We start from the raw sequence: 27,590 nt of genomic DNA, 5'->3' as shown, positions 1-27,590 counted from the left end.
ATTTCGAACGAGGGGGACCCTTCGTTTATAGCCTCTGTTAAGTGTTTTTTAGGTTGGCAGTACCTACCTGCTGAACCTCGCTTCGATTAACTTCCACAACAGTCAAATATTAAGGATTTTTCGTGTGTATTAATTAATATTAACTAAAATAATATTAAATATTACTATTTTCAATAATCGCAAATGCAAAAAATTGTTGATTACTGTCACTAAGTTGAATAAAAGGTTTATTTTATTTTTTAAATGCGTATTTAAAACGGTAGTTGTAAGTAAAAAAAATCCATTATTTTTTTATAAGTGACATGCGAACCTTAGCTCCAATAGTTGTATATTTATTGTACTTCATTTTCAAATATTTTTATTTGGCACGATTTGTCTATGTTCAGTTGGCACGATTTGTCTATGTTCAGTTGGCGCGATTTGTTCATGAATACATGATATATTATCTATGACTTCAGCTGTCAATTCAATGGCCAATGTTGAAGTATGCAGTTTTGCTGTCAATTTTACAAATTAGTAGTGGCAATGCTATTTTTTTATAAATAATTGTTCATCAGTAACTAACAAGGCAATGGAGGAACAAAGTATGTTAAAGAAAAAAAAAAAAAAAAATATTCTAAGTTACTTTAGGCACTTCATAATTGTTTAAAACTTCTTATCCATCAATATTTGTAATTTTAAATGCAGTATTTTCCTTTCCTCCGAATGCAAAAAGTTGTCTTTTATAGTAATTAAGTTGAAACAAAGCATTTAATTTTTTTTAAAATATATTTACGCTGTGATATTGTACAAGTCGTTCTGGAAAAGATAGGGAAAGCAATGGTATAGCCTTTCATTTGTATGTAGGGTTTTACCATAATGTCAGTGCAAATAGAAACTTTTAATGTGACGGGCTGACACAACCAAAGCGAAACATATTTTAATGTGTATTTTTTTTTTAATTGTAGATGTTCTTTCTCACCTGCTAAAAGTAAAATACAGTTACTTACTGAATTTAAAACTATCTACCAATGTTGAAATGAATTCCAACCAATTTTTACTCTTAGCATACACCATCCAATGGGTTAATTTGACAAAAAACTAACTAACTAACTACTCTTCTGTTATTCTTTCGGGTTGCCCGAGGAAGTAACTAACTAACTAACTACTCTTCTGTTATTCTTTTGGGTTGCCCGAGGAAGTAACTAACTAACTAACTACTCTTCTGTTATTCTTTTGGGTTGCCCGAGGAAGTAACTAACTAACTAACTACTCTTCTGTTATTCTTTTGGGTTGCCCGAGGAAGTAACTAACTAACTAACTACTCTTCTGTTATTCTTTTGGGTTGCCCGAGGAAGTAACTAACTAACTAACTACTCTTCTGTTATTCTTTTGGGTTGCTCGAGGAAGTAACTAACTAACTAACTACTCTTCTGTTATTCTTTTGAGTTGCCCGAGGAAGACATGGCACGGTTAAGGGAATGAAAAGCTTCAGTCGGGTCATGTCAAGAGTTAGAATAACAGAAGGGTATCAAACATACATATATAATAAATATTTATTTATTTATTTTTCTAGATGTCGGCAAATAATTTTCTTTTAAGTTTATAATAATATTATTATATACTTCTTTTAAGTTATCGGAATAATTTTCGATACCATCAAGTTATCCGAATCGTCCGATAAAAGTGCAATATTCTCATTACAAAACACAATTTATATTCTCATTACGAAATAATAATTTGATGAAACTAACCCAAAAAACTGAATCTGAAAGTGATTCCAATAGAACTTAAAATAATATTGGTACAGTATGGGTAAGGCACACTGTAGGAATAATTTTAAGAACATGACCACTAATACTAAATTACCGTTTTTAAGTTTGTTATAGTAAAACGCACTTGAAGTGAAATGACACTAAACTGCGCTATATAAAAGCCATGTTATTATGTGCTCCTCACATACATTTTCAATATCCAGAATTCATTTTACAATCAATTGCTTGTTATATTAATATTTTCGTAAAATTTTATTTAATTAATATAATAATAACGGGAGTACATTCTACATCTGTGACTGTACGCTCGGTCAACTAAGCACGACAAAGACGATAGCTCGCCGCCTGCTATCGGTGAGTTTTCCCCATAGCCCTCCTTCCCACTATCTTCGGTTCAACACTGTTTTCGGTTAATTTTGCTTATATTGCTGTTATATAACCTCAATGTTTGTTGCTATTCGCGGCCCATGCATTTAATACTGGCTGTCTTTCTAGAAAATTCTGGTAGCATCGCTACATATACATATATATATTTATGCTTGACGATCAAAATATATTCTGCAATTATATTATATTAACTTTGTTTTAGAATTACTAAAGAGGAAAAAGAAAGCTCTTAGTGGGAGCAACAGGAAACAACTGGGAGAGATATGTTTCGAACTAGGCGACTTTTACAACGGGAAAACAAAATACGAAAGTGCCCTTGCTGAGTACACTGAATGTGCGAGTATTTACCACGAGCTGGGCCAGGCCCTGGAGAATGCCCGGGCCCACCGAATGATTGGGGAAATGTACATGTTGCTGTCCGAGTTTCAAAAAGCTCTGAAGCATGAAGAAATTTATCTTTGTGAGTATATAACTTATATAAGCTAAGTAACTAACCATAATGGGGTTTCGCCACAGTGGTAGACAGAGTGGACAGACCGCCAAACAACTCGGTCTTGGCACACACTCCTTGCCTCATTCACATTCATACATTTTCTCATACATACTCTTCTGTTATTCTGAACCTTTACATGGCCCGACTCAAGCATTTGGTTCACTTGATCATGCCATGTCTTCCTTGGGTGTCCCCGAGTTCTTCTACCACTCGCATTTGCGTCAAATTGCCAAAATTGTAAAAATCATTTGCCCAAACCATCTAAGCGTCCTTTCTTAATCTAACTCATTACACTTACATCAGCCTTGTATTTTTTGCGAATTTCCGCATTTCTCATAGGATCGTGGTTTTATCACACATACGCCTCAGGCATCTCATTTCCATAGCATTTAGTCTATTATCATTCTTTCTCTGCCAGCCCCCTTGAGGTGATTTTTCACGAAAATGGCGCTATATAATTAGCCAAATATTATTGTTATTATTAATTCCGTGCCCACTGCCATACATCTTCAGGGTAGTTACCAGAACTCCATTGTGGACTGCTAGCTTCGCTTCTTTAGAGAATTTTTTTGTTTGCGCCAACCGCGTTCAGTCCTCCATAATTAATATTGAAAATAATGATTACAATTGATATCCTATTATATTTTCATTTGTAACTAAACTGAGTACTTTGCATGTAAAAATGGTTTTGTATGCCATCAACTTAAAACAATTATTGTTTTCATTTTACCATAATCATATTCCTTAATAGCAAACAAAAGGAGATGTTTTACAAGAATAAGTGTTCACTGCTATCTTTGTATAATTTTCATTATTTTTTTTTTTTTTTTTATTTATTTATTTATTGTTTGTTTGTAAATATTACATAATACAATTAATGAACTTAAAATGTCCAACTAGGCGATTGCCCGTTTTAGGACATTCCAGTATGATAAAGTTTTTACATGTAATATATGGTACATTATAGTGTTGACTATTCTGTTGTAAAAAAAAAAATACATATGTATATTCATATTCTAGAATACTTCCAGTTATATCACGACATATTTTACTATTATTTAGCTGACATAATAACTGAATTAACATAACATAAGCTGAATTAATAGATAAAAACAAGAAAATGAATTTGAAAATGAAACTGAATTGAAGAAATTCTGTTGGTAAGGTAATACAAATGTATATTCATTTTTTTTTTTTACTATTGTTTAGCTGATATATTAAACTAAAGAAATATTAATATATAAAACAAGGAAATGAAAAATAACAAAAAATAAAAAATGAAAGTAAAGAAGGAACTTTTCCTTTAAGGAAAAATATCACGAAGAATTGAACAATTTTCGAACTTTCTTTATGTAAAAATACAGTTCCTGTAATGCTAATATAATACCAATATAAGTTAAAATGTAAAGAAGAATGTAAAGAAAAACAAAATTTACAATTTAATTACTGTTTTTTAGCATATTCTCGCATTCAACTCTCCCCAAGACCAGAAGCCAATTGTTTACCTGCATAAGCAGAATATTAGTACTCTTTGCCTTCCATGCATCAGGTATGAGATTGAGCAGTTTAGGGCCTAAGTATGAGAATTGTCTCTGTGCTAAAGATGAGGAAGTGGTGGGCGGAACTGTTGGGTTTTTTTTTGCATGTCTTGTATTATGACAGTGGTTTACGGAAGCTAAGTAGTGCCTCTGTTTTTGAGTATGTAAAATGATTTTCCTCATGTATAATTGTCTTACATCAAGAACACGAAACTCTGCGAACAATGAATCGCTGGGGTACCTGAAAGGTTTTTTCAGTATGACTCTTATAAGCGATTTCTGGGATTTAGCTAAGGGATCGAGTATGGTTTTGGCACAACCTCCCCAACCTAAGGAAGCATAGTCTAGTATGGAATTGCACATTGCAAAGTAAATTCGTTTCAAATCATTTAGACATAGAATATTTCTTATTGCTATAAACAGATGTGTAAGTTTCCTGACCTTTGTGGAAGTAAAGGCTATGTGTTTGTCCCATCTCAGAAATTTATCAATGATAATTCCTAGGTATCTTATATTGTCCACACATTCTAAGGTATTGCATTTACATGTAATAGTGTCGTAACAATGGTGTATTCTAATGTTAATAATTTCTTGTGGTTGACCCGCTTGAGTTGAACTGAAGCAGATGAATTTCGTTTTATCCGAGTTTAGAGTGAGGAGATTACTATCTAGCCACTGTTTAACTTTGTTTATGCCAAATTCAGCTTTAATGCAAGACTCATTCCAGGTTTTGCCTTCGAATAAAAGTACTGTATCGTCAGCAAATGTAATAATGTGGTCTGCAAATGAAGTATTACATAAGTCATTTATATAAACATTAAACAATATGGGACCTAGTGTACTTCCTTGCGGTACGCCATATTTAATATTGGCTGGATCACTTAGAGTACCGTTAATATCCACTCTTTGGCTCCTGTTTTCTAGGTAACTAACAAACCACTTGAAAATTTGACCCTGTATCCCAATTCGCTGTAGTTTATTCAGCAGAATTTTGTGCGAGATAGTGTCGAACGCTTTAGCTAGATCTAAAAAAAGTGCAATGCATTTACTACCTTTATCTAGATTGTTAGAGATGATTTTTGTCAAATTAGCGATGGCGTTTTCAGTGCTTAAACCTTTGCGAAAGCCGAATTGTCTACTAGAAAGGATGTTGTTATTTTCGAGATAAAGGATGAGACGGTTCTTTACAATTTTCTCCATAATTTTAGAGACAGAGTTGAGCAAGGAAACAGGCCGGTAATTATGTATCAGTGATTTGTCCCCACTTTTATGTAGTAAAATGACGATTGACTGTTTTAAATGGTTAGGGAATTTCCCTGAATTAAAGCTTAGATTCGCAATGAACGCAATCGGTATGGCTATGTATACTTTAATGATTTTTAGAAGATTTGATGAAATCTTATCGGGACCACATGCTTTTGATGATTTAAGGTCGTCAATTATCTTCATGACTTCGTAAGTTGAAGTTGTGATTGAGTCTATTTTGTGACCGATCCTAGGGATAGTTAAATTGGCGAGAGCGGTTTCTGATTTCTTACACTTATCGAGAATTTTTTTCGCAAGTGTGTCACCCACAGATGAAAAGTAACTATTTGCAAAGTTTGCCATATCTTTGGGGACTTCAGAGTTTGATGTGTTAATGTATAGCGATTTTATTTCAGAAGATTTATTGATTTTGGATTTGGTTATGTTGCGAAAGGTATCCCAAAAACGTTTTGGATTGCAGTTGTTTTCGTAAATGAGTTTTTTATAATAATTTTCTTTCGCCGATGTAATTAATTTCTTACACAAATTCCTATATTTTTTATAATAACATTGTAATACCAAATTCTCAGGATATATTTTTGCCTTTTCATGAAGATGATTTCTTCTGTGAATCGATTTAACTAGCCCCAGGGTGATCCATGGTGTGAATTTAATTTGTTTATTAGATACGGTTATATTACTTGTGTGTTTTGATATATACTCGTGTAGTTTGATAATAAATTCTTTCATTGCTAAGTCAGTATCTGATTTATCTAGAACATTTAGCCAGTTTTCTGCGCTCAAGTCCTCAATTAACTTGTTGAAATTAGTTTTAGCAACGTATTTAATTTTCGAAGAAGTGGGAGGCTTGTTTTTAAGACAAAGAGATGTTGTATAGTGGTCTGAAATAGTTGAGTGTATAACAAAAGTGTCAATAAAGTTAATATTTTTTACATTGATGTGATCAAGACAGGATTTACTCGAGCCCTGTTCACGAGTAAAGCTGTTAATAGTCTGTGTGAAACCATTTTCCGCGAGTAGACATAGATAATCGATTGATTGACGGTGGTAGTCAGGGATAGTGTTAATGTTTAAATCTCCCATTATAATTTGCTGTTCAAATTTTTTCGCATTGTTTAAAATTTCTTGCAATGAAGAAAGGAAGGGGTCAATATTGATGAAGGAAGGAGATCTGTAAATGGCAAATATGCATATGTTATTATTCAATACTATTTTCATACAGTTTGATTGTGCTAAAGTAATTTCCTCTACATGAGCTTTAATTCCGTCCTTGATGTAGATAACAATTCCACTGGATTTGTTGAGGTTGGTTGTGGTGTGATATTCAGAGTAATTGTGGATTGATTTTACGGTGTAGTATTTATTTAACCAGCATTCGGTTAATATTATAACATCGAAAGATGAATTAAATTGATCAAGAAAAATTGTAAAGTCATCTAGATTTGATATGCTTCTAATATTCTGGTGTATGATTTTTAGACTATATGAGTCCCAGTTATAGTTGTTTAAATTCTCCAGATCTCGAATTATATTCATATTAATGCTAATTACAGAATCATTGTAATTATCCGAAGGTAACTGAAACATAATTATGATTAAATTTACTATGATGTGTGGTGGTGAACCCGTAGTTCTTTTGCGAAAAGTCTGCAAACAAAAAGTTAAAAACGAAAGTGTAAATTACTGTGTTGTTAATCGGTGTTTTATTAATATATTGTATAGTAGAATGTGAGTTCTGATTATTCGAGTATGATGCGTATTTTACTTCGAGATGAAAGTTGAATCCACTAATTATATTAGATGTAAAAGATGTTGGTGTTGGTATGTTTCGTATAGAGCAATCTAAGCAGTTGATGATTATGTAGATATCTGTCATGAAGGCTGCAAATACAAAAAATATGAAAACAATAAAATCAATAAAATGGCCAAATGCAAAGTATGTGCTGATTCTGTAGAGGAGTTGATGCGAAAAAAAATGCCAAAAAACAATAATTAAATACCATAACATGCGAAAAATGCAAAGAAGAACCAATACTAGGACATATTTATGTAAATTAAGATTTTTTCCAGATTTACATAGATTTGTTGGGAACATAATCTTACAAAGACTCTCGCTGCTTGTGATACGTACATATGAGTTTGATTGAAGCATGTGATTTAGTAACATGTGAAAAATGCAAAAGTATGATTAAAAATGTGCGAATAAAATATGTAAATAAAACAGTAGTAAAGGTTTTTGAGAAATACAAAAACATTATTTTGACAGAGCTCGAGCATTTGTAGTTAATGTAAATTCTGTAAATACAAGTGAATATAATAAAAGTTAGCTAAAATAAAAAGATTATTGAAGAAAATAAGAGCATCATATAGTGAGTAAATAAGATATTACTACTCTGATTCCTACGAGAACATGAAGGAAGAATAATATTTACCCAGTAAACAGATATTTTAAAGAATACTAAAACAGCGTGGTTTTTGTTGCTTAGAGGAAGAGTATGGTTAGAATTTTTAATTGTAAGATTCGCAATTTTTATAATAATTTTGATGTTACTAGGGAAAGCTACTAATGAAAGTAAGAAAGAATTATTTTGATAAAAATTAGGTATTATGCTTAGGGTGTGTGAAAAGTATATAGCGGTAATATTCAAATAAAAACTTGTAGTGAAAGTATTATTTATGGAGATATATAATTTTTTTTTAGAGAGAGCTAACGAAACGTGAGATACAGTCAAAGGAGGTAAAGTATAATAAAAATAGTGAATGCTGATATAAACAATTTTCACACTGATAATGTTGCTACATGAAAGAACTCCTAAAAAGAGTAGGAATGCATTATTTTCAATTAAAACATTATTATTTATAAAGACAAAGAAATAACTCATGAGAAAACTTGCGATGAATATGATATTATCCGGATTATTTTTGTTTTATTATGTCATTGAATACCATCAATTGTATATATCTGCGTTCAGATTAATTTGTATTAAATTCGCCTAATCTGTTAAGTTATTTAATTTACTCATCTTTAGCCATCGCCCGAGAGTTGGAGAATAAAGTGGAGGAGCAGCGAGCCTTGGCCACCCTGGGCCGTGCCTTCCTGCTTCAGGGGCAGAGCCTCGGGGAGACGGAGGAAGCTAAGACGTCTCTCAAAGCCGCGGAAAAAGCTTTTATGAAAAGTTTGGTTTTGTGTGAAAAGTAATTAAAGTTGTATGTTTTTATTCTTAACCTTCCCTTGGCCCCAACAGGGGTAGTCAAAATCTGTGAAATTACTAATATGTTGTGAATTTATCATGTTCATAAAATTTAATTTTTTTAAGCTAAAACGAAATCTCTTCAATTCCGATCTGACAACATTTAAAACCCGAAATTGAAACAGTTTGGTGTTTTTAATCTCGCAAACTATGCGTAAGAGTTAGATTGTGTTCGGTTAGATGGTAACTCTTTATTTCTAAACAAGTGCTTACTTCTAAACAAGTAAAAAAATGCAGATTTTCAGCAATTTCATTACAAATTGTGCTCTGCTCCTGTTTCAATGGAGGAACAACTCAAATATTTGTCTACTTTGGCAGGGAAAGCATATAACACCCAGAAACAAAACATTTTAGAAATAAGTTGGCATGGGGTTAATTTTGTATTTTTATTTAAATATAAGAGAATCACAAGTACGCCATGAATATGTACATGATTACTTAAATTATGAAATTTTGAAAAATCTGTCATAGAAGTCAGTTTGTTTATTCACTAGAGCCATTTCCATTGTAATAAAATTTTTATATAAAAAAAAAATTAAATGCCGTTCTTAGAAAATTGTGTTTTTTGAGATGTCTCTGTATAGAAATAGGTTTTCGCCGCCGCTTTACCTATGCCACAGTTTAAACAACCAAGGCTCAGTTGCCTCGTGAAATTCACAGCATTGCCCTGTTAAAAGTTATGAATTCCTGTTTCAGGTTAAAATGTAAAGTCAACAATCAGGAGTTGATGGACATGCGAGCCAGACTACTTCTGAACATCGGAGTGGTGCTGGAACACTTGGGCATCTTTCATCGTGCTGTAGAGTTTCTGCAGAAAGCTATCACCATCTGTAAATCCCACGATCTGTACGCTCTTCTGTACCAATGCTATACAACAGAGGGATTTCTCTACGCACACAGGCAGAAGGATAATGCCAAAGCTTTGTCACTCTTTAATTTAGCTTTGGAAGTGGCTGGACGTTTGGATAATAAAGTAATACATAATTTTGAATAATACCATTTTTGTGAAAAATCACCTCTACAATTAAACACAAAACTAACACTGGCATATAAATATATCTTATTATTTGTAACCATCCAAAACCATTGAAAACTTATAACTATTATCTTGCATAATAAATCTCATAATACATTGTTAGTTTACCGCTGATTATTTCGGAGTGAAATTTTTTTTCCATGAATAATTTTGGTTTTATTTTCAGATAGCTAAGCAAAGTGAAGCATTATCTCTTAAGGCTGGGATCTTATGTAAAATGTCCGATTTTTTTAGTGCCAAATCAATTCTCTTGAAAGCCTGGAAGCTGAAGACTCCTGATTCATCCGACAGAGAAGAAATTGAGAAAAATCTTAAAACTGGTAAAAAAAAAGTCACTTTAGAAAATAAAACAAGTATGTGAAGCAAATATTGTTTATAAAAATTCAGTGAAATTTTTAATTTACAGTTGCCGCAATTTGTTATACCGAAGATCTGTTGATAACATCTGATTCCAATGACCATGAAAAGATGAAGCAAGTGTATGAGAAACTGGGGGATGGTGCGTGTTCACTAGAGAGCTACCAGAAAGGGATAGACTATTATCTTAAGATGTTGGAGCATGCTGAGAAAAATGGTGACACTGGAAAAAAAATGGTTCCCATCTACGTTAGGTAATTTTTTCTTATAAAACCTAAACATAATTCAAAACATAAATTCGGATTTACAAATTGTGTAGACAACCAAAAGAGGAAATAGCACCTATAACTAAGGGGCTCCAAATCTTGTCTATGATTAGTTTTTTATTACAAAAATCAAATAATGTACGTTTTCATTTACAGTTTATACCGAACATACCAGGATATCAAAAATTACAAGGATTCACTGGTTTATCAGAAAAAAGAATTCGAAATTATACAGGACGATCCCAATCAAGCGTATACAACTTTGATCCAAATTGCTGAAATATCACGGCTTGCCGGAGCGCCTCAAGAAGAAGTGGAAAAAATTTATGAACAAGTTAGGGAAGAGGTATGTACTATTGAAGTTATTGCCGTATATTATCAGTCGTGGTGTTGGTGACATAGTTTGTTCTCAGTTTTGGATTATACATCTGTAAGAAGTAACAACTTTAATATGTTCCACAATTCTTCAGTTGAATTGGATAATTTATATAGCATCGTTTTTGTGAAAAATCGCTCAACAAAAATGACTTGCTAATTATGTACAATTAAATACAAAAACTAACTTACCTGGCAGGTCACTCCAGATTAAATCATTATATTAGATATTTTTGGCTTGGGAAGATATGATTTTGCACGCACAGGACGCAATATTAAAAATACTGCACATTGCTTGATACATATTGCAATTGATTTTTTATTAGAAAACAACTGAAGCCCCGCCGTTGCTCTGGCTTTACAAAGAGTTTTTTTTTTAATATCAGATGTAGACAGTAACTTTTCTCCTGGTTTGAAGATGTGCAAAATTTCAACAATCTCAAAATAAATCTATAGATTTGTATGTGCAGGGGGAATAACTCCAATCGAAAATTGGAACCGAAGTATTGTAACGTAATATGATTGCTATATTGATATGAATGAAAACTTTCAGTTTTTCACAATAAAATGTTCATTTGTTTAAAATCTTAAATCTCCGAAAGTTCTACACCGATTGCTTTGAAATTTGGACACAATGTTGCATTCGAATATGCCTGTGTTTTTATATACCTATATCGTAGATGTTACCTGTGACAGGTAAAAACATCATTTTTTTTAACAGTGCCTTCTGTTGGACGTAAAAGCAACACGCCCTATTGTTTCTCTATCTGCAGACAAACTGAGCCACAGCAACGCGTGGCGGATTAGAGCTACTTGTATAATAAGTAGGCTCCAAATGAGAATTGTACTGTCTATATATTCGCATATCTATGTTTTTTTAGTACCAATTTGTTTCATACAAAAAGCCCGAAGATATCGATGTAGTGAGTGGTTTATTTATTTATCTGTATATGTACACAGGCACAGGTCTGCCACAGGAATAGACACTCTCCTTTACATAAATAGTCCAGTTCTGGTCTGTCTCTTTTACACTTGCCTGAAATTATGTATCGCCATCCCATTTGAATTTCGTAATCTGAAACACAGTTTTGTATGGAAATAATGATAAAATTCGGACTATAATGAGGAACTGCAGTCCATTTTTTTATATTTTTTTTAATAATTATTGACCTTCTAACGTAAATACCTGTGTATTTTTTATTGTTATAGTTAGTTTTTATACTTAACTTTTTGGGTCTTCCGAAAACGCATAAAATCTTTGGATGTGACCAGTCACCCGTCTCAAAACGCCTACATTCTCTTTTTTCAACCGGTGCTGTATTTTGTATGGGAGTCAGGCGTTTTTTATTCTTAAGATTACCCGCTTTAAACATCAAAGAACACTACGCAAAATGTCAGCATATCATCACTAATGTTATTGTATTGAATCAAAGTGGAAAAAAGCATCCATGATTGCACCGGATAAACAATTTACCGGTGTTTTAAATAAAATATTTCCATCGGTTCAGATGTGAAAGTGGATCAGAGTTGCCAATGCATATGTTCTAAAATACCCACAAGAAATTAAGAGATTTTCAAATTCCACACAAAATTCCCACAAGTACCTTTACCTCAAAAAAGAAGAAAAAAATGATTGAAATTAGCAATCTAGTCATTTTAGGATTTTCTCTTTCGTTCAGGTTTTAAAAATTGACTTATTTTATAAATTTGCTATGACCGAAAACGAAATATAATGTGTTTAATCAATTAGTGTAGATATTATTTTTCAATATGGTTGGATAATCAAGAAATGCTCAGAATCCCCGCATTTTCCCTACAAAAAGGTTCTCTTAAAAACAAAAAAACAAAAATCTTGCAATTTGGGGAAGCGGCAACCCTTATGTGGAGGTTTTAAACCATGGATATATCACTGACATGGATTGATTGTAATTAATCAGGCTATTAGTCATACCAACCAAACGGTGTTTTTTAATGACATGGTGTTTTATTCGTTTTTAAATGACAATTTATAAATTCTATGTATAATAATATATAATATAACAGAAATAGCATTTGTTGATCTACATACGTGAATATTTTTTTTAAGCCATAATATTTTTCACTGCAGTTCCTTATTGGATCACGAAACACACCTACAAGGCACTTCTTGTGTTATTTTTTATTCTATGGAATAAGCGGGTACGCTGATAGCTCCATTGTTACCTATTTCTCATGAATAATGCATGAAAAGGTAAAAGAGCCAAAAAATATCTGTTGGTTTTTTCGTTAACTACTTATTTGTGTGGTTAATTTTTAGGCAAGAAAGGCATACAACGAGAAAGGAGAGGCCAAAGCAATAAGATTGTTAATGAAATACTACCATGAAATGAAGAACGAGGATAAAGCTAAACAGTTAGAAAGTGAACTTCTTGCGATGGGAAGCATTGCTGCTTCATCAGAGGAATCATCCGATGACAGTGAAGATGACAGTAATACCCCAAACATCGGCGAAGAAATTTGCCTCGAAACTTTGACTGGTAATACTATCACAATTTATTTTTCTATTCCGGTATAATTTAATGGATAACCAACGCCCCTGCCATGGGTCATCCCAAGTGGTTCGCTATGTTTGGTGAAGTAGCAGGAGGCACAGGTTCACTGGGTGGGGTTTGTCTACATGTTGACGGCGAATGCGTTTACCCACCTACTGCGTGGCGGGTCGGATCTGGAGAGACTGGTTGAGGAAGACCTTTTGACCGCTCTAACTAGACTTTCTCTAGACCTCTAGAGATTTTTTTTTCCTCAGGGCCTCCTGTGTGGAGCTAATGTAAAAAAAAGTATTTGCTAAGGACAATTTTTCTTAAATAAATTTGGTGGAAATGATGTTTTCAGATGTGTCAGATGATGACAATGAAGAAAATGACAAGCCCCGGGTTGCCAGAAAAAGGGGGAAGGGCTTTTCTATTAAAAAAAACACTAAAGGAGAAACACAACTACACCAGGTGAGCAATAAACATCTATTACTTCTTTATGATAAGATTAGGTAACATATACATGATTCTACATTTTCTGAGTTGCCGCTACAAACCTTACTGTGGCTGGGAGATATGTAGCGTAATTCCTCACCCCGTACAATAGACGATTAACGAACTACTAATTAGTATATCTACACCTTCTCCGCTGAATCCTTTTACGTATTCCGGTAAATTATAGTTATATAAACATGGATATTTTCCCACCTCCATAACAAAATTAACATCATATAATGTACGGATCCCATTTCTTTCAAACGAGTAGCAGATGCATAAGCAACTAGCGTAGCGTGCTACCAGCACTACCAGTAGCGTCCAACCCGTAGTCCACTTGTCGCATTGTGTACAACCACTTGCAAAATAGTATGGCAGATACTCACAAGCGACGCATATGTTATGTGCACCAAACTCAAGTCGCTTTTAAGTATCTCTGTGCGAATGGCAGTAGTGTACATTTTAAATATGACATGTATACTGCCATCTTGTATGGAGCCAAATATATCAAAATCTATAAAACCAAATAAATAAAAATATATATAAATAGTGTTTTCAAACAAGCCAACATTCTTAAAACTATTATTTAAACTTCTGTGTGCAGTGACTCTGTTTCTTTCTCAGTATTTCTTTCCCCTTAGAAGACGGCTAATATTTTGTAAATATCTCAAAGCCAAATATAATATTGAAAATTGTATTTGAAATAATTGACAGGCATCTACAATGTCTACGTTTTACTTACGTTTTAGGAATTTTCATGGACAATATTGAAATGCGTTCTAAACTTCTAAAACCTAGCTCTATACACTGCAGTGCACCTGAAGGTAGTCATGATTTCCTGAGTGTTGAACGCATTTTTGTAATGCTCAACATACCTAATGGCAAAATTATTATCGGTTGCGTCTACATCCCACCTGCATCGGATTTGCAAATAAATAAAAACCACAATGAGGACACAGTGCTGAAATTTAAATATCCGAAAGCAAAATTCATAATTGCTGGTGATTATAATCTGTCGAACTGGACCAGCCAAGATGACATCGGTTCTGCCACAAACCAAGTTGAATTACAGTGCGTTAAATCCAGTGAAATTCGTGATATGTTCATATTCCTAGGACTAACTCAAGCAAACGGTGACCGAGTACACCAAAATATTAAAAAATATGGAGTTTTTCTACAACTCGACAGAAAAATGATTGTGGATTTCCCAATAACATGTACTTAAAAGAAAAATGTGCTGACAGTATCGAAGGTTAATCTCTTTGCTGATTCATTTAAAAGTGTTTACGACACAGATATTCCTGTCAATACTGTTCCCGATATTTCAGTGGAAGAGTCATTAAATCTAAGCCAATGTTTCATCAAAATAGAAGTCATAGAAAAGGGCATAAAAGAATTAGTTAGCAATAAATCTGCTGGACCGGATGGTATTCCTCCAATATTTTTCACAACCTGTGTTAGTAGTCTGATATCCTCTATATAAACTCTTTAACAAGTCTTTTTCAGCTCAGTGGAAGAAGAATTCTTTAACACCTATTCATAAAAAAGGCGATAAAAGAGATATATCTAACTACAGACCAATTTGTATAATGTCTGCTTTACCGAAACTTCTTGAGAAATTAGTGCTAGATATCATTATGAAACCTATCAACAACATTATTATTCCTAACCAACATGGTTTCATCATAGGTTGCTCTACCTTAAGTAATTTAATGATTTATGAAAATTACATATCTGAATCTCTGGGTCTCAAACAAGTGGACAGTATATACACTGACTTTAGTAAAGCTTTTGACAAGGTTCGACATCACATACTTATATATAAACTCCGATTGTTGGGCATCAAAGGTAAATTATTGAGTTGGATTGTTAGTTATCTTAGCAATAGGGTGCTTAGCGTAAATATTAATTCTGTGCAATCTTATATATTCGAGGCCACAAGTGGGGTTCCTCAAGGGTTCCACCTCGGCCCAATGTTTTTCTTATTATTTATCAATGACATTGTTGACCAATTTAATGATTTAGAAGTTCTGCTATTTGCTGACGACTTAAAAATGTATAAAATAATACGAAATGTATACGATTGCCAAATTTTACAGACTAAGTTAGATCAACTTAACCAATGGTTTGAACAAAATGCTTTATTTTTGAACATTCAAAAATGTCAAGTAATACGATTTTCCAATACGCAATATCTTCCATGAATATACAAATAATATTAAATTAATACCAGTGTCACAATTTCGTGACTTGGGTGTAATATTAGATGAAAACTTGACATTCATAGCACACATCAACTATATAACTGATAGGCTTTAAAGATTCTTGGCTTCCTTTGCAGAACTCTAACTGATTTTAAGTCCTTAGATGTATGAGAACACTCTATATTTCATTAATCAAAAGTCAAGTGGAATATAATTCACCTATTTGGTCCCCTTTATATAAAGTTCACTTTAACAATATAGTAAGAGTTCAGCACAAATTTGTTAAGTACGTAAATTTTAAGGTCAAATTCATATTGATTATATTAACTATGTCAGTTTGATGAATCAATTGCATCTAATAACACTGTCTGACAGGAGAATTATTTTAAACCTTGTTCTCGTAACCATTATATTATTCTTCTAATCAAGCACCCAAAATTAGAGTTGGACCCTGTCACCTTTGTGGAAGTCATAAATGGAACAATCGCGCGCCCAACATATTGTCACATGAGAGTGGGTCGCTTCTACGATTCGTCCTTGAGTTCAACAGCTCGGCTGTGGAAAAAATTTCCGGCCTATGTGTTTCCTCCCTCCTAGAGACCCTTCGAGACCCATGTTCACTCCTTCCTCTCCTCAAAAAGGCCCTGAGGAAAATTATTTATAATGATTATTAATGCACAAAATAAATAAAAATAAATGTCTCCCTTAATTTTCCTGCTTAAAAATGTGTTTTTTCTCTATACATACTACTTATTTCATTTTTAATCAATTTCAATTTTGTTTCAATAATGCTGTCAGAGTATCCAAAGTGTTTCTATTCTTTGCTGTTTTTTTTAATCACAGACGTGTTTGCATTCTGTATTTCATGGTTTTATGACATTATGTTGTATTTTATGATTGTCGAAATACATGTGAATTATAGAGAACAACTTTTGATGAAAACATCAGATTTTTGATATGTCCGTTCGATGGTGTGAGTCACCAAGGCACGCCCGCCGGTAGGTTAAACTAAAACACTATGTTTGATTCAAGTTCTTTTGATTTGTTCTAGGCTTGTATATCTGGCAACACGCTGCTGGTCACCCGACTATTGTCCCAAGGCCATCCAGTGAATGTGAGAGACAATGCAGGTTGGCTTCCGTTGCACGAGGCTTGCAATCACGGTCAGAAAGATATTGTTGAAATTCTTCTCCAGAACGGGGCAAATGTTAATGATAGAGGGGGAACACAATGTGACGGTAAGATTTTTTCTGTGAAAGATCAATATTTTCTTCAAGAAAATAAGAAAGGAACAAAAAGTTAAATTTGTTACATCATTCTTTTTTGCAGGAATAACTCCCTTGCACGATGCAGCTAGTAATGGATTCTTAGAGATTGTTGAATTGCTGTTGGATAACGGCGCTTCTCCATCTATCAAAAATGACCACGGTGAAACTGTATTAGATTTCCTAAGAATTTGGCGTAAAAGGGAAGAACTCAATCCAACAGAACAAATTTTTTATGAAACTGTTTGCGCTAGATTACATAAAAATCTAGACAGAGTTGGAGAGGTTTTAAGGAAATCTCCATTGAAATCTAATAACCTACCTTCGAGAAATTCCAACTTCAGTATTTCCCCAAAAAAAAGTTTAAATATGAGAAGAAACGTTGAATTGAATGATAGTTGTGATAGTGATGACTCATTTTCATCAATACATAAAACAAAAAATAGAAACAATATTGAAGATGAATCTAGCAACTCTTCTATTGAGAAGAATGATTTGAATAAATCTAGGAACAAATCTAACAATTCTGGTGTAAAAGTTTATAAAAATGCAATGAAAACATTAAGAAATAGGTTCACACTTACTGATACAGATAGTGATCAGGAAAAGCAGAAAGACACTGAAAAACGTAAAAAGGGAGCTCTGATGGAGCCCGAGGAAGTTGGAGAAGATTGGCTGGAAGATGACACTCTTCCATCATATTGTAAGAAAAGAAAAAAACAGGATGATCCTCCGAATACTATTAAAAGAAAATCAAATGAACCCGTCAAATCTTCACACAGCAAACATGATGAATTTAGAAGACTTACCACTTCGTTTTCTGGAAGGCCTTCTCCTGAAACTGTCACGACTAACTTGGGTTTGTTAGATAGTATCCGTCCAGGAGAGATGTGTGACAGTGATAGTAATTCCATGGATGAGGAAATAATGCACAGAGAAAACATTCCTCCAGGGCACGTGTCTCGAGGCGTTGAATACTTTTCCAGAAGTTTATCCGCTGAAAACTTATTCAAAGGAAAGAAAAAAGGGAAAGGATGGAAGCACCAAGCAACACTTAATAAATTGGGCTTCACGAGAAATATAACGGATAAAGTAAAAGTTCACTCTACTTCTTATGAAAATAATTGTGGAAGTGATGTGGAGACAGCCTCTAATTTAAGCTTCACTTCGGTCAAAAGCCGGAGGAGTTTCAATGAATGTATTGAAGAACCTGATTCAACCACCGAACAAAGCATACAAAACAGTTTAAGTATCGATAGAATGACGAGTACCAACCCTTTTAGTCAAACTTCTCCTTCCAAGTTTTCCAGAGTCCCTTCGTTTGGAGGTTATGTTCCAACGCAACCTGCCTTACCTCCTGCAGCAGTGAGGGTTCGGATCCAGGATAAATTACTTCTAATTCCTGTTTCATTTGACAAAATTGATTCATTAACCATCGGCTGGCTTTCTAAAGAAGTATCTAGGAGATATTACAAGTACGTATTGCCAAGAACCGTATTTGATTTTCTAGTATTTTTAAGTACAGTAAGTATTTCAGTTGTGGTGTAATTTTTATTTATTGTGTTGTAGTATTGAAGGTGTACAGCCATCTTTGAACCTCCTCACCAGCGATGGAGCTATTTTAGCAGATGAAGATCCTTTGAGTTTAGTGGTAGGACCTGCAGAACTACAGGCTAGCATAACTAGTTGGAACCTTCCACCTGTCGGAGAGAGATACATTGAATGCTGCGCACAACTTAAAACAGGTGAGGCAGATTCAGTCAATGTTACAATGCCCTTAAATACATGCGTTATTTAGATATTGAGAATTAATTCATTAATTCAATTAATTTACATACATGATAGTTATAGACAGTGCATTATAGATTATAGATTTATAGATTTTATAAGTAAACAAGACAAAAGAAAAAAAATATACATCAGTACAATGTTAGTGAAAGAAATGAAGAAGAAACAATAACGAAAAACCCGTTATGCAGTGACCTCGTTAAAATATGCACTGCTAAAATGTTTAATTAGTACATATAGCTTTATACTTCAATAGAGGCATATTAAAAACATCACCTAATATAGCATAAGAGTTACCAATGGTGTGTAATCTATTTATTAACAGAATTGTAGCCTGAGGTCTTAGTATAACTGTCACAATAATACCGAACCTTAATCTAATGGTAGAAACATGATAGGTAATCAACATTAATATATAGACCGGTCGGTGGCTGAGTTGACATCGCTCATGGGTCTCACCCAGGTGTAGTGTGTTCAATTCCTCAGCTGGCCTGACTGGACTTCAAGTCCTCCAACACAACACAAGCAACATTTTCCGCTTACTGTGGTGGTAGTAGGAGATTTTCAAATATTGTCAGTTTATTTGTAACCCGGGAATGTCTCTCTTCTTTTAAAAATATATATATATATATATCAAGACTATCCAACTGATAATTTACAAGTTTATAAAAAAATATTAGATCAAAAAAATTTCTTCTGTCACTTGACTACAACAATTTCAATGAATGTAATACAATTATTACGTCAATATTTATTAAACATAAACTGCTTTTATTTTCAGATATTGATGAACATCTTAGAAATATGCTAGAATCCAGCCAAGCGACCCACAGCCTCAGATTACCGAACCTGTGTTTATCACCAGCTGAGATTCAACCAGTTTTTAAATCACTCAATCATCAAACAAATCTAACACAACTGTACTTAGCCAATAACCTTCTAGGAAACGATGGATTAAAACATTTAGCGCAATGTTTATCTTCTCTATCTCAGATAAAGGTTATCGATTTGAGTGGAAATTTTATAGACGCAGAAGGACTGAAGAGTTTAATTTTCTTGTTCGAGAAACCGAATTTATCCATCTTACAAAATCATCTCGAGATAGACTTTAGTTATAATCCTTTAGGAGATATTGGATTCAGACACATAATGAAACTTTCACATTATATTAAGTTCAAGTCATTGAATTTGAAGGCTTGTGATATAACTTCACAATCATTAGAAAATAATCAAGAGGAGATTAATTTGAGAAATTTAGAAGTGCTTGATCTGAGCCTCAATTCGTTCAGTCGAAACTTTTTAAGGAATATTCTAATATCCTTAGATCCACAAGTAATTTGTGCACTGCGATTGGAAGGTCTGAATATGAATGGAGAATTCATTTCTACGTTTATGGATAACTGTATCTACGCTAACCTATCAGAGATAGATTTGTCTAGGTGTAATCTGACAGATGCTGATGTTACACAAATATTAAGGTCAGTATTATTCAATTAATTATTTTGAACTTAATATAACTTATGGAATAGACTAAACTTGTGGTCAAGGAGTTCAAATCACTAAATTCATATTCTAAACTAAGCCTTCCATCAAGCATTTTTGTCTCATGAAGGTGGTAAAGAGGATTCATTGACTGAACGTAGCGAAGTCCTGTGTTAACTCGACCATCAGGCATTTCATTTGTCTATACATTTGTTTGTTACGTTCCGATTTTAGATCAATATGGTGGCCGTTTTAACCTGTCGTCTCTTGCAGTAGCCGATATCAAAAAATAATTTTTCTGAATATGTATAGATATTCTGGGGAAAAAAAACTTATGTTAGATTATATACTATTTTTATAAAAACATATAAAATCTTTATCTGGTAAGACAGCAAGCACAATTTACAAAAAAATTATTTTGCAAAAAACAAGTAAGTTATTATGAAAACAGAATCAGCTGGCGCGCACAGGCATTTTGAAGTCGTGACACGATGGGTTAACGGTTCAGTAATGTTTCATTTTTCAAATGCGAAATCTTCATGTTTATTAACCTCTTGGGCGCCGTTGCCAATAGGAACAATAAAAAAATGTTATAAATATTGAATATATGTAGCTATTCTGGGGAAACTACATATGATACAAAAACATAATTTGGTTTTGATTTAATGTAAGAGAAATTAGAAAAGTACATTACATATGGACAGGAGATCTACTCTTCACAAAACTACTTGTATATTATCTATCTAGGGAATGTTTGTAATATGTTAGTAAGGAGTGGGCTGAGTTCAGGATCTACAAAACTTCATTTCTACAACCTCACCATGAATATCAAGTTTATTGGTTCCTCACGCAACAAACAATTGGTTACCTACCCACTTTTATGACATATGCGATATTTTGCATGTTTAAAAGTTTACAGTAGGTAGTAGCATTGAGAATTTATACTCTTACCATAACCTTAAAGGCTCCCAGGAAACTACTTTCTCTTTACTCATTGACTTTGAATGAAAAACACAATACCCGTGGGTGCTCACCGTTCCTAAAATGTGTGTTGCGACCATAGCTGTCGGTGAGAGGTTATCAACTAATTCTACAACTCATTAAATATGAAGCTAGATTTACAATATTTTTTCTTTTTTTTTACAGAACTCTCTCAAAGTGCGAAGAACTCCACACTATAAACCTACGTTATAACACCGGGTTGACTGTATTATCTCTGAAGAAGCTGATTCAACACGTTCCATCATTTACAAATGTGGACTTAGAAGGCTGTAGTCAAATATTCAAATACATGCAAGAATCGGACTTGCAAGGAAACTGGTTTAGAGAGAGTGAGCAGTGTAAGATAAAGTCCATGAAGATAACAGCTGATGTTCCCGAAGGAGAAGCTAAGAAACTTCTGCAGCAGTTTTCTAGCATGTGGGTCGACAGATGGGAAAATAATGCCCAAGTTGACCTTGGCATGTACGGACAGATGCGCCTGTCCACCAATTGAGTACCTTCCTGTGATATGGTCCTGCCACTGAGAGCTGCGTTGTAACTTCTCTTTCATCTGTTTTCAATATTATTTTATGTCAATACCGCACATCCGTCCTAACTGCCTGTAGCTAGTGAGGATATGGAATCCCAATTGCGGTGTGTTGTGAGACTAAAGGGAGTGGGGAGGGAAAGGGTTGGGAAATACCTATCTATTCAGATCCAGTAACTAAATACGGCTAAAGCCGATTAAAGCAACACTTCATTTTAATGGTGATATTTCACAAGGGCGTTGAATATTGAGAGTATCTGCCACTCTTGTTTTGAATTGTTTCATAACATATTATTTATTAGAAAGAGGGAGAGGTTACATAGTAACTACCAGCAGTAAACCTTTAGTTAGGAAAAAAAATAGGATAGGACAATCAATTATTTAATAAAATAATGGCAAAATTTTGTGATGTATATTTTTTAAGCTTTAATAAATCTCAAAAACCTTGTATTATTTTTATTTTAATTTTAAAATATATTTATTATTCAAATTAGTTAAATGCATTCAAACAGCATTACTAATAAAATTGTACACCCAATCAATTGGTAATGCTGAAATCGTTTTTTTATTTGAATTAAGTCGAGATAATTAATTTATAAATTGGATATCGCTGTATGAAGGAATAAGACATCAGTTTCTACGTCAGCTAATGTTCTATAGCTGATAAACAATATATATTATTATCTACGGTGTATTATCTATGTATATAACACAATGAAAGTGTGTTCAACAGATGTTTTTCTTAATGTTTCCTTTTAAAAAACACTGTTTTTTCATTTCTTATAAACTGTAGCTACAGGATAAACCCAGCAGATTTTAACCAGCAATTCTTGAGTTTATTTGGAGTAATAAAATGAGATTAAGTTTTCTCTCTAGTGACATTTTTTCTGTTTTAAAAACTAAAAAATATATTTACTCTACACATCCCTGTGCTACAAAACTGTTTTTTTTTATTGAGAAGATTAAAACCAAAAACCAAAGTTTGAAAGTCACATCTTGTATTTTTTTGGTGAATGATTGAAGATAAAGTGCAAGTCTAGTTTGTTTATTCATAATTAAACAAAGGAAAAATATTAACATTTAAATGCACCAAAACTTGACAAAAATGCAAGAAATACGCAAAATACATTCGTAAATTTTTCATTTCATGACTTTTATATTAGGATAATTGTGTTATGAATTTCAGAGCTTTTACAAAGGTAATTCAATAAAGGGAAGCATTAGTTGCATTTTCAAAAGTAGTTTATCAATGTAAAAAAAACACAGTAAAAGACATTAAAAAAATAAATTATAATTTATTGTAAGTATTATTTAAAGTTCTCCAGGAGAAAATTATGCCCTTTGTCAGTAAACATGTGTTTGAAAATCTAAAATTTCTCTTAACGTCTACTTATCGTTGGCTTAACTTGTAGACTGCGTTACTCCGTTTTTCTCGAAAATAAGATTTATGCCATTCGGTTTTAAAATTAGTCCCGCTTCGAATAGTAAATTCTTCAAAAAACCCATTTCGTTTTTAAACACAAATTAGTAAAATGCGCCATTTTGCAGAAAAACTCCGTTTTAAAATAGAAAGCCTTAAATTACAAATGTTCAATATTCGTTTATTTATGTTCAGAAAAATATGGTATGTTCTGAACATAAATAAAAATAATAAGTTGTTTTTTATTTTTGTTTCACTGGAGGTTTTTTGCGCCTGCTGTAAAATTTGAAAAATGGTAGTTACGCATTTTACGAATAAAGCCGACATTATATAATAAGAGCAAAGTTTTAGAATAATTTTTGTTCCTAAATCAGGCACATTCACGTTATTTTCAATGACCCAAACAATAATTTTTAAAAAATAAATTAAAACATGTATTATTTTCTATCACAGTTAAATTTGTTTAGAACAACCGACCCCGATCTGATTACTCTAGATTTTTTTACTATCTGATTCAAACCGATTTATTAGAACTTTCTAAACTTTAGTGTAGTTGATAAAACAGATTAATTTGCTTTTATAAAAACTAATTATCTGTATTTTTAAAAAGATCTGTCTAGTGTCATTGTGAAGCCAATAAGTTATAGAGGTAACTGAACATTTGGAATTTTGTTGAATCGAATACGTGTTGAAACTTTTATAAATACCTTTTTTACAGTCAATAATGTCATGTACTATGGGTAAGTCTGGCGTTTTTACTCAAGTAGCACCATGAAATAGAGTTAAGTAAAAACGCCAGCCGCAATGCGTGTTTGTACGTGGTTCGGCATTTTCAGCTATTCCAAAACCGCTGCAGTGCGTTCTAATCCGAACTACCCCTTTTTTGTGGAAAAATGCAAAAGGTGCACTAATCCTGTAATATATGTATATTTTCTGAAAAACTATGAAAAAATGTAAATTGCATTTTTTCCACTCTCTATTCATAATATTAATTTTTTATATCAATAATTATCATTCTTTAATTTTAATGTACAAACTAATTTACTTTTAATAAATGATTTTATTTGTTAAACACAACACATTATTTTTTATTAATATTTATTCTTACTTCTTTTAAAAGTTTATCTGAAAATGTATTACGAATTGATGTTCTCATTATTTTTTTTAAATCTTTAAACTGACTAACCATCATGCCCAAACTCACAGTTTTCCGCGGGGATAGACAGAGAGGATAAACTTCATTCACATTTATACCTGCTTTTCTCATACTTTTATGTTATTCTCACTCAGCATACATCGCCACTCAATTATTTAATACACTTAGGACGGGTTGTTTCGGAGAATTTGAACAATTCATCAAATTTCAACGTTGATTTCCGGGTTCTGTGAAATTCCTATTCAAGTTCTGTTATTATATCAGCATAGGGTAGTTGCTTGACAGAACTGAAATAAAAACAGAACTTGAAAAAATCTTTCACAGAACCTGAAAATTAACTTTGAAATTTGAAGAATTGTTCAAATTCGCCGAAACAACCTGTCCTTAATTGTGCCATGTCTTTCAAGTCAGAAAAATATATAATTTTGGTTGTTTGTATGTAATGAATTGCCGCCACTCTTTACAACAGTTGGTGCTGGAATCTGTACTGGTCAGCATAGTTGTCTTCCAAGCAGTTGACAGTAGTGTTGAGTACCTACCTCATACAAGATGACTACAAATGTCCCATACAAACTCGCAAAATGTTTACACCTTACAAAATGTATTTGCCCAGTGTTCTAAATAGTTTTCTTTGTATTAACTACAAATGAGGTGGTTGGCGTACTGGCACTACATCTCTATATTTCGTGTATGGGACATTTTTTGTACCAGAGCCTTGAGAGTTGAGGTGGTGAGGTGGTTGATGTATGACACTCAGAGCCGGTCCTGAGCCGAATGGCGCCTGACAAAATTTTGGCAACCCTTGTCAAAACCAGTAGATACCTAGATAGGTGATCGGATGATTTGTATTTTTGTGTAGCGCCGTTTTCATGAAAAATAATCTCAATGGCGATGTGTCAGCACTATTAGGTATTATTAGCGCCTTGATTGAGCCCACATAGAGCTGTGAGGTGTTGGTGTATTGGCAATACATCACTACATTTCGTGTGATGCGACATTTTTGTACCAGAGCCATGAGATGTGAGGTGATGAGATGAGACGTACAGCACGGGACATTTGTAGTGCATCTTCAATTGGGGAAACATCTCGTACAAAATATATTACTCTCGGTATACTGAAGTCAAAGGTAGTAGTCCTAAAACAATACAAAACCACAGTGGCGTAGCAATACAAATCACATGGGAGAATAGCAATTATTTTTTTGAACTTTAATTTAAAAAATATATATCCCGCGATTTACACGGGTCTGTGCTAGTAGTCATTATAATGCTTAACTTGATTTTTTTGCTACCATATTAGGCTCACGCCCGTATTTTGTTAGTAGTACACCATTAAAATTATAATGTAAGGACCAAGAAAATAATTATTATCATTTATCACGAAAGAAATATTAGGTTGATGGTTCAATGTAGGCAAGGGCCCTGGGGTAATTGAAAAAAAAGTGGGTGTGTCAAGCCTACGCAAGACAGAAGTGAAACTTCTTTTGTTAAACCGTATGAACCACAATCAATTACGTATTTCACTCGTATTACACTCACGACGCAGTATACTAACCAAGCAGCTGATGCTTGGCGTGGCGCAGTTCGCTGGTGTCTGAGAGAGAGGAAAGAAGAGAAGAGAGAGAACGTTCGTGAGCGGCTCCCCCACCTCAACAAGCGCATATGGTGAGAGAGGGACAGTGAACGGTGAGCGGTGGTGGGGGTACCCGCATTTTCGTGTCGATCCTGACTCGGTTTTACTCCGTCCATCGAAAATCCATTACGCGCCTAAAGAAGTTTCACTTCAAAAAGATTTGATGCATAAATTTCAAAAAACATTGTATTTGATGCAAACATCTCTACCAACAACTCAATCTATGCCAAAATAATGGTGTTCATTCTTAATGAAAATGCAAATCCATTTAATTGCTCATAATGCCGTGACGACCCAGTTTTATGGGCCGGGTAACATGAGAAAGCAAACGTAAAATTAACGATTTGACCTTTTAGCAGTGCACCTGGCTTCAGGCAAACACCCCAACACGTAGCAAGTAGCAAGCACCGAGGCTATGGCGCAGTGGGAGTGATCAAGAGTGATATTAACTCTTAAACCCTACCACTCTGGGAATGTAATTATTCCTACCACGGGGTACTGCAGTACCCCGCGCAAAAAAAATGAATAAAATAAAAGTCTTTGATATTTTTTAAATATTATTTTTATTAAGGCAAAGTAATAAGAAAAGACAATAAAATTTATTAATAAAAACTAATAGACATTTTTGTCGTTACATGAAGCACAGATGTTGTATTGATGGTCAGCACAAATATGGCGGCGACAAGTGTTACAGACAGATCGAGATTTTCTGTCCTTTGTGCGCGGACAAAAACAGCAGCGACCAGGTTTGAGATTATTAGGGACCGGCCTATGATCTTCACTATGAATATTTAAGACTGCACGTATAGTTTCTCTGATATCCCGGGGTAAACTTTGCTATTGTAATTTTGCTCTCATATGAGGCTTTATGAGTGCCATTACCAAACTCTTAAGAAATTCGCGCCGCTTGGTTATTTTCTCTTCATCAATGTTAGTTAACAGCTTGAATAAGACCTAAGAGTTGACAATAACGGCATTTAGCAACCCGTAGAAGAGACACATGGGCCACCTTTTGGTCTTCCTGGACGTTGAGTACTTCTTACAAAGTTGGTCGAACACATCCACCCCGCATTTGGTTTTATTATAGAAATGTATTATTTCTGGAAGGTACACTTCATTATCCTTTTCAGGGCTGTCATGCATGGTGGACAGCATGATTACAACTTTCTTCTTAGCTGACTTCAGAGGACAATACGACAAAAGTGTGAGAGGTCCGTCGTAGGCAAACATTGATGTGCATCTTTCTCGATTTTTAGTGTCCAAGAAAACAGGAGGAATTTCTCGTTTATTCTTCTTTACAGTTCCAACTAATGTTATCCCTTTTTCCAGTAACTTCTTGGCTGTAGGTATAGACGTGAACCAATTGTCACATGTCAGGTTTCTGTTA

General features: G+C 33.7%; 1 protein-coding gene across 1 annotated transcript; it reads left to right on the top strand.

Moving 5' to 3' along the window:
- The first annotated feature begins 477 nt into the window (after positions 1-477).
- On the top strand, positions 478-22,416 carry LOC149422355 (tonsoku-like protein). Its single transcript, XM_089633740.1, has 14 exons — positions 478-584; positions 2,344-2,601; positions 8,468-8,633; positions 9,386-9,662; positions 9,892-10,045; positions 10,132-10,336; positions 10,505-10,694; positions 13,020-13,239; positions 13,595-13,704; positions 16,984-17,170; positions 17,262-18,672; positions 18,767-18,942; positions 19,767-20,463; positions 21,614-22,416. Exons 1-14 carry the CDS (start codon positions 572-574, stop codon positions 21,960-21,962), a joined length of 4,413 nt encoding a protein of 1,470 aa, XP_089489866.1. The 5' UTR covers positions 478-571; the 3' UTR covers positions 21,963-22,416.
- The last annotated feature ends 5,174 nt before the right edge of the window (positions 22,417-27,590 follow it).

Source organism: Hesperophylax consimilis, chromosome 7, assembly GCF_061612785.1.
Source record: "Hesperophylax consimilis isolate HC1 chromosome 7, BYU_Hcon_1.0, whole genome shotgun sequence".
Classification (NCBI taxonomy): domain Eukaryota; kingdom Metazoa; phylum Arthropoda; class Insecta; order Trichoptera; family Limnephilidae; genus Hesperophylax; species Hesperophylax consimilis.
This window is presented reverse-complemented; position numbering and strand designations above follow the sequence as displayed.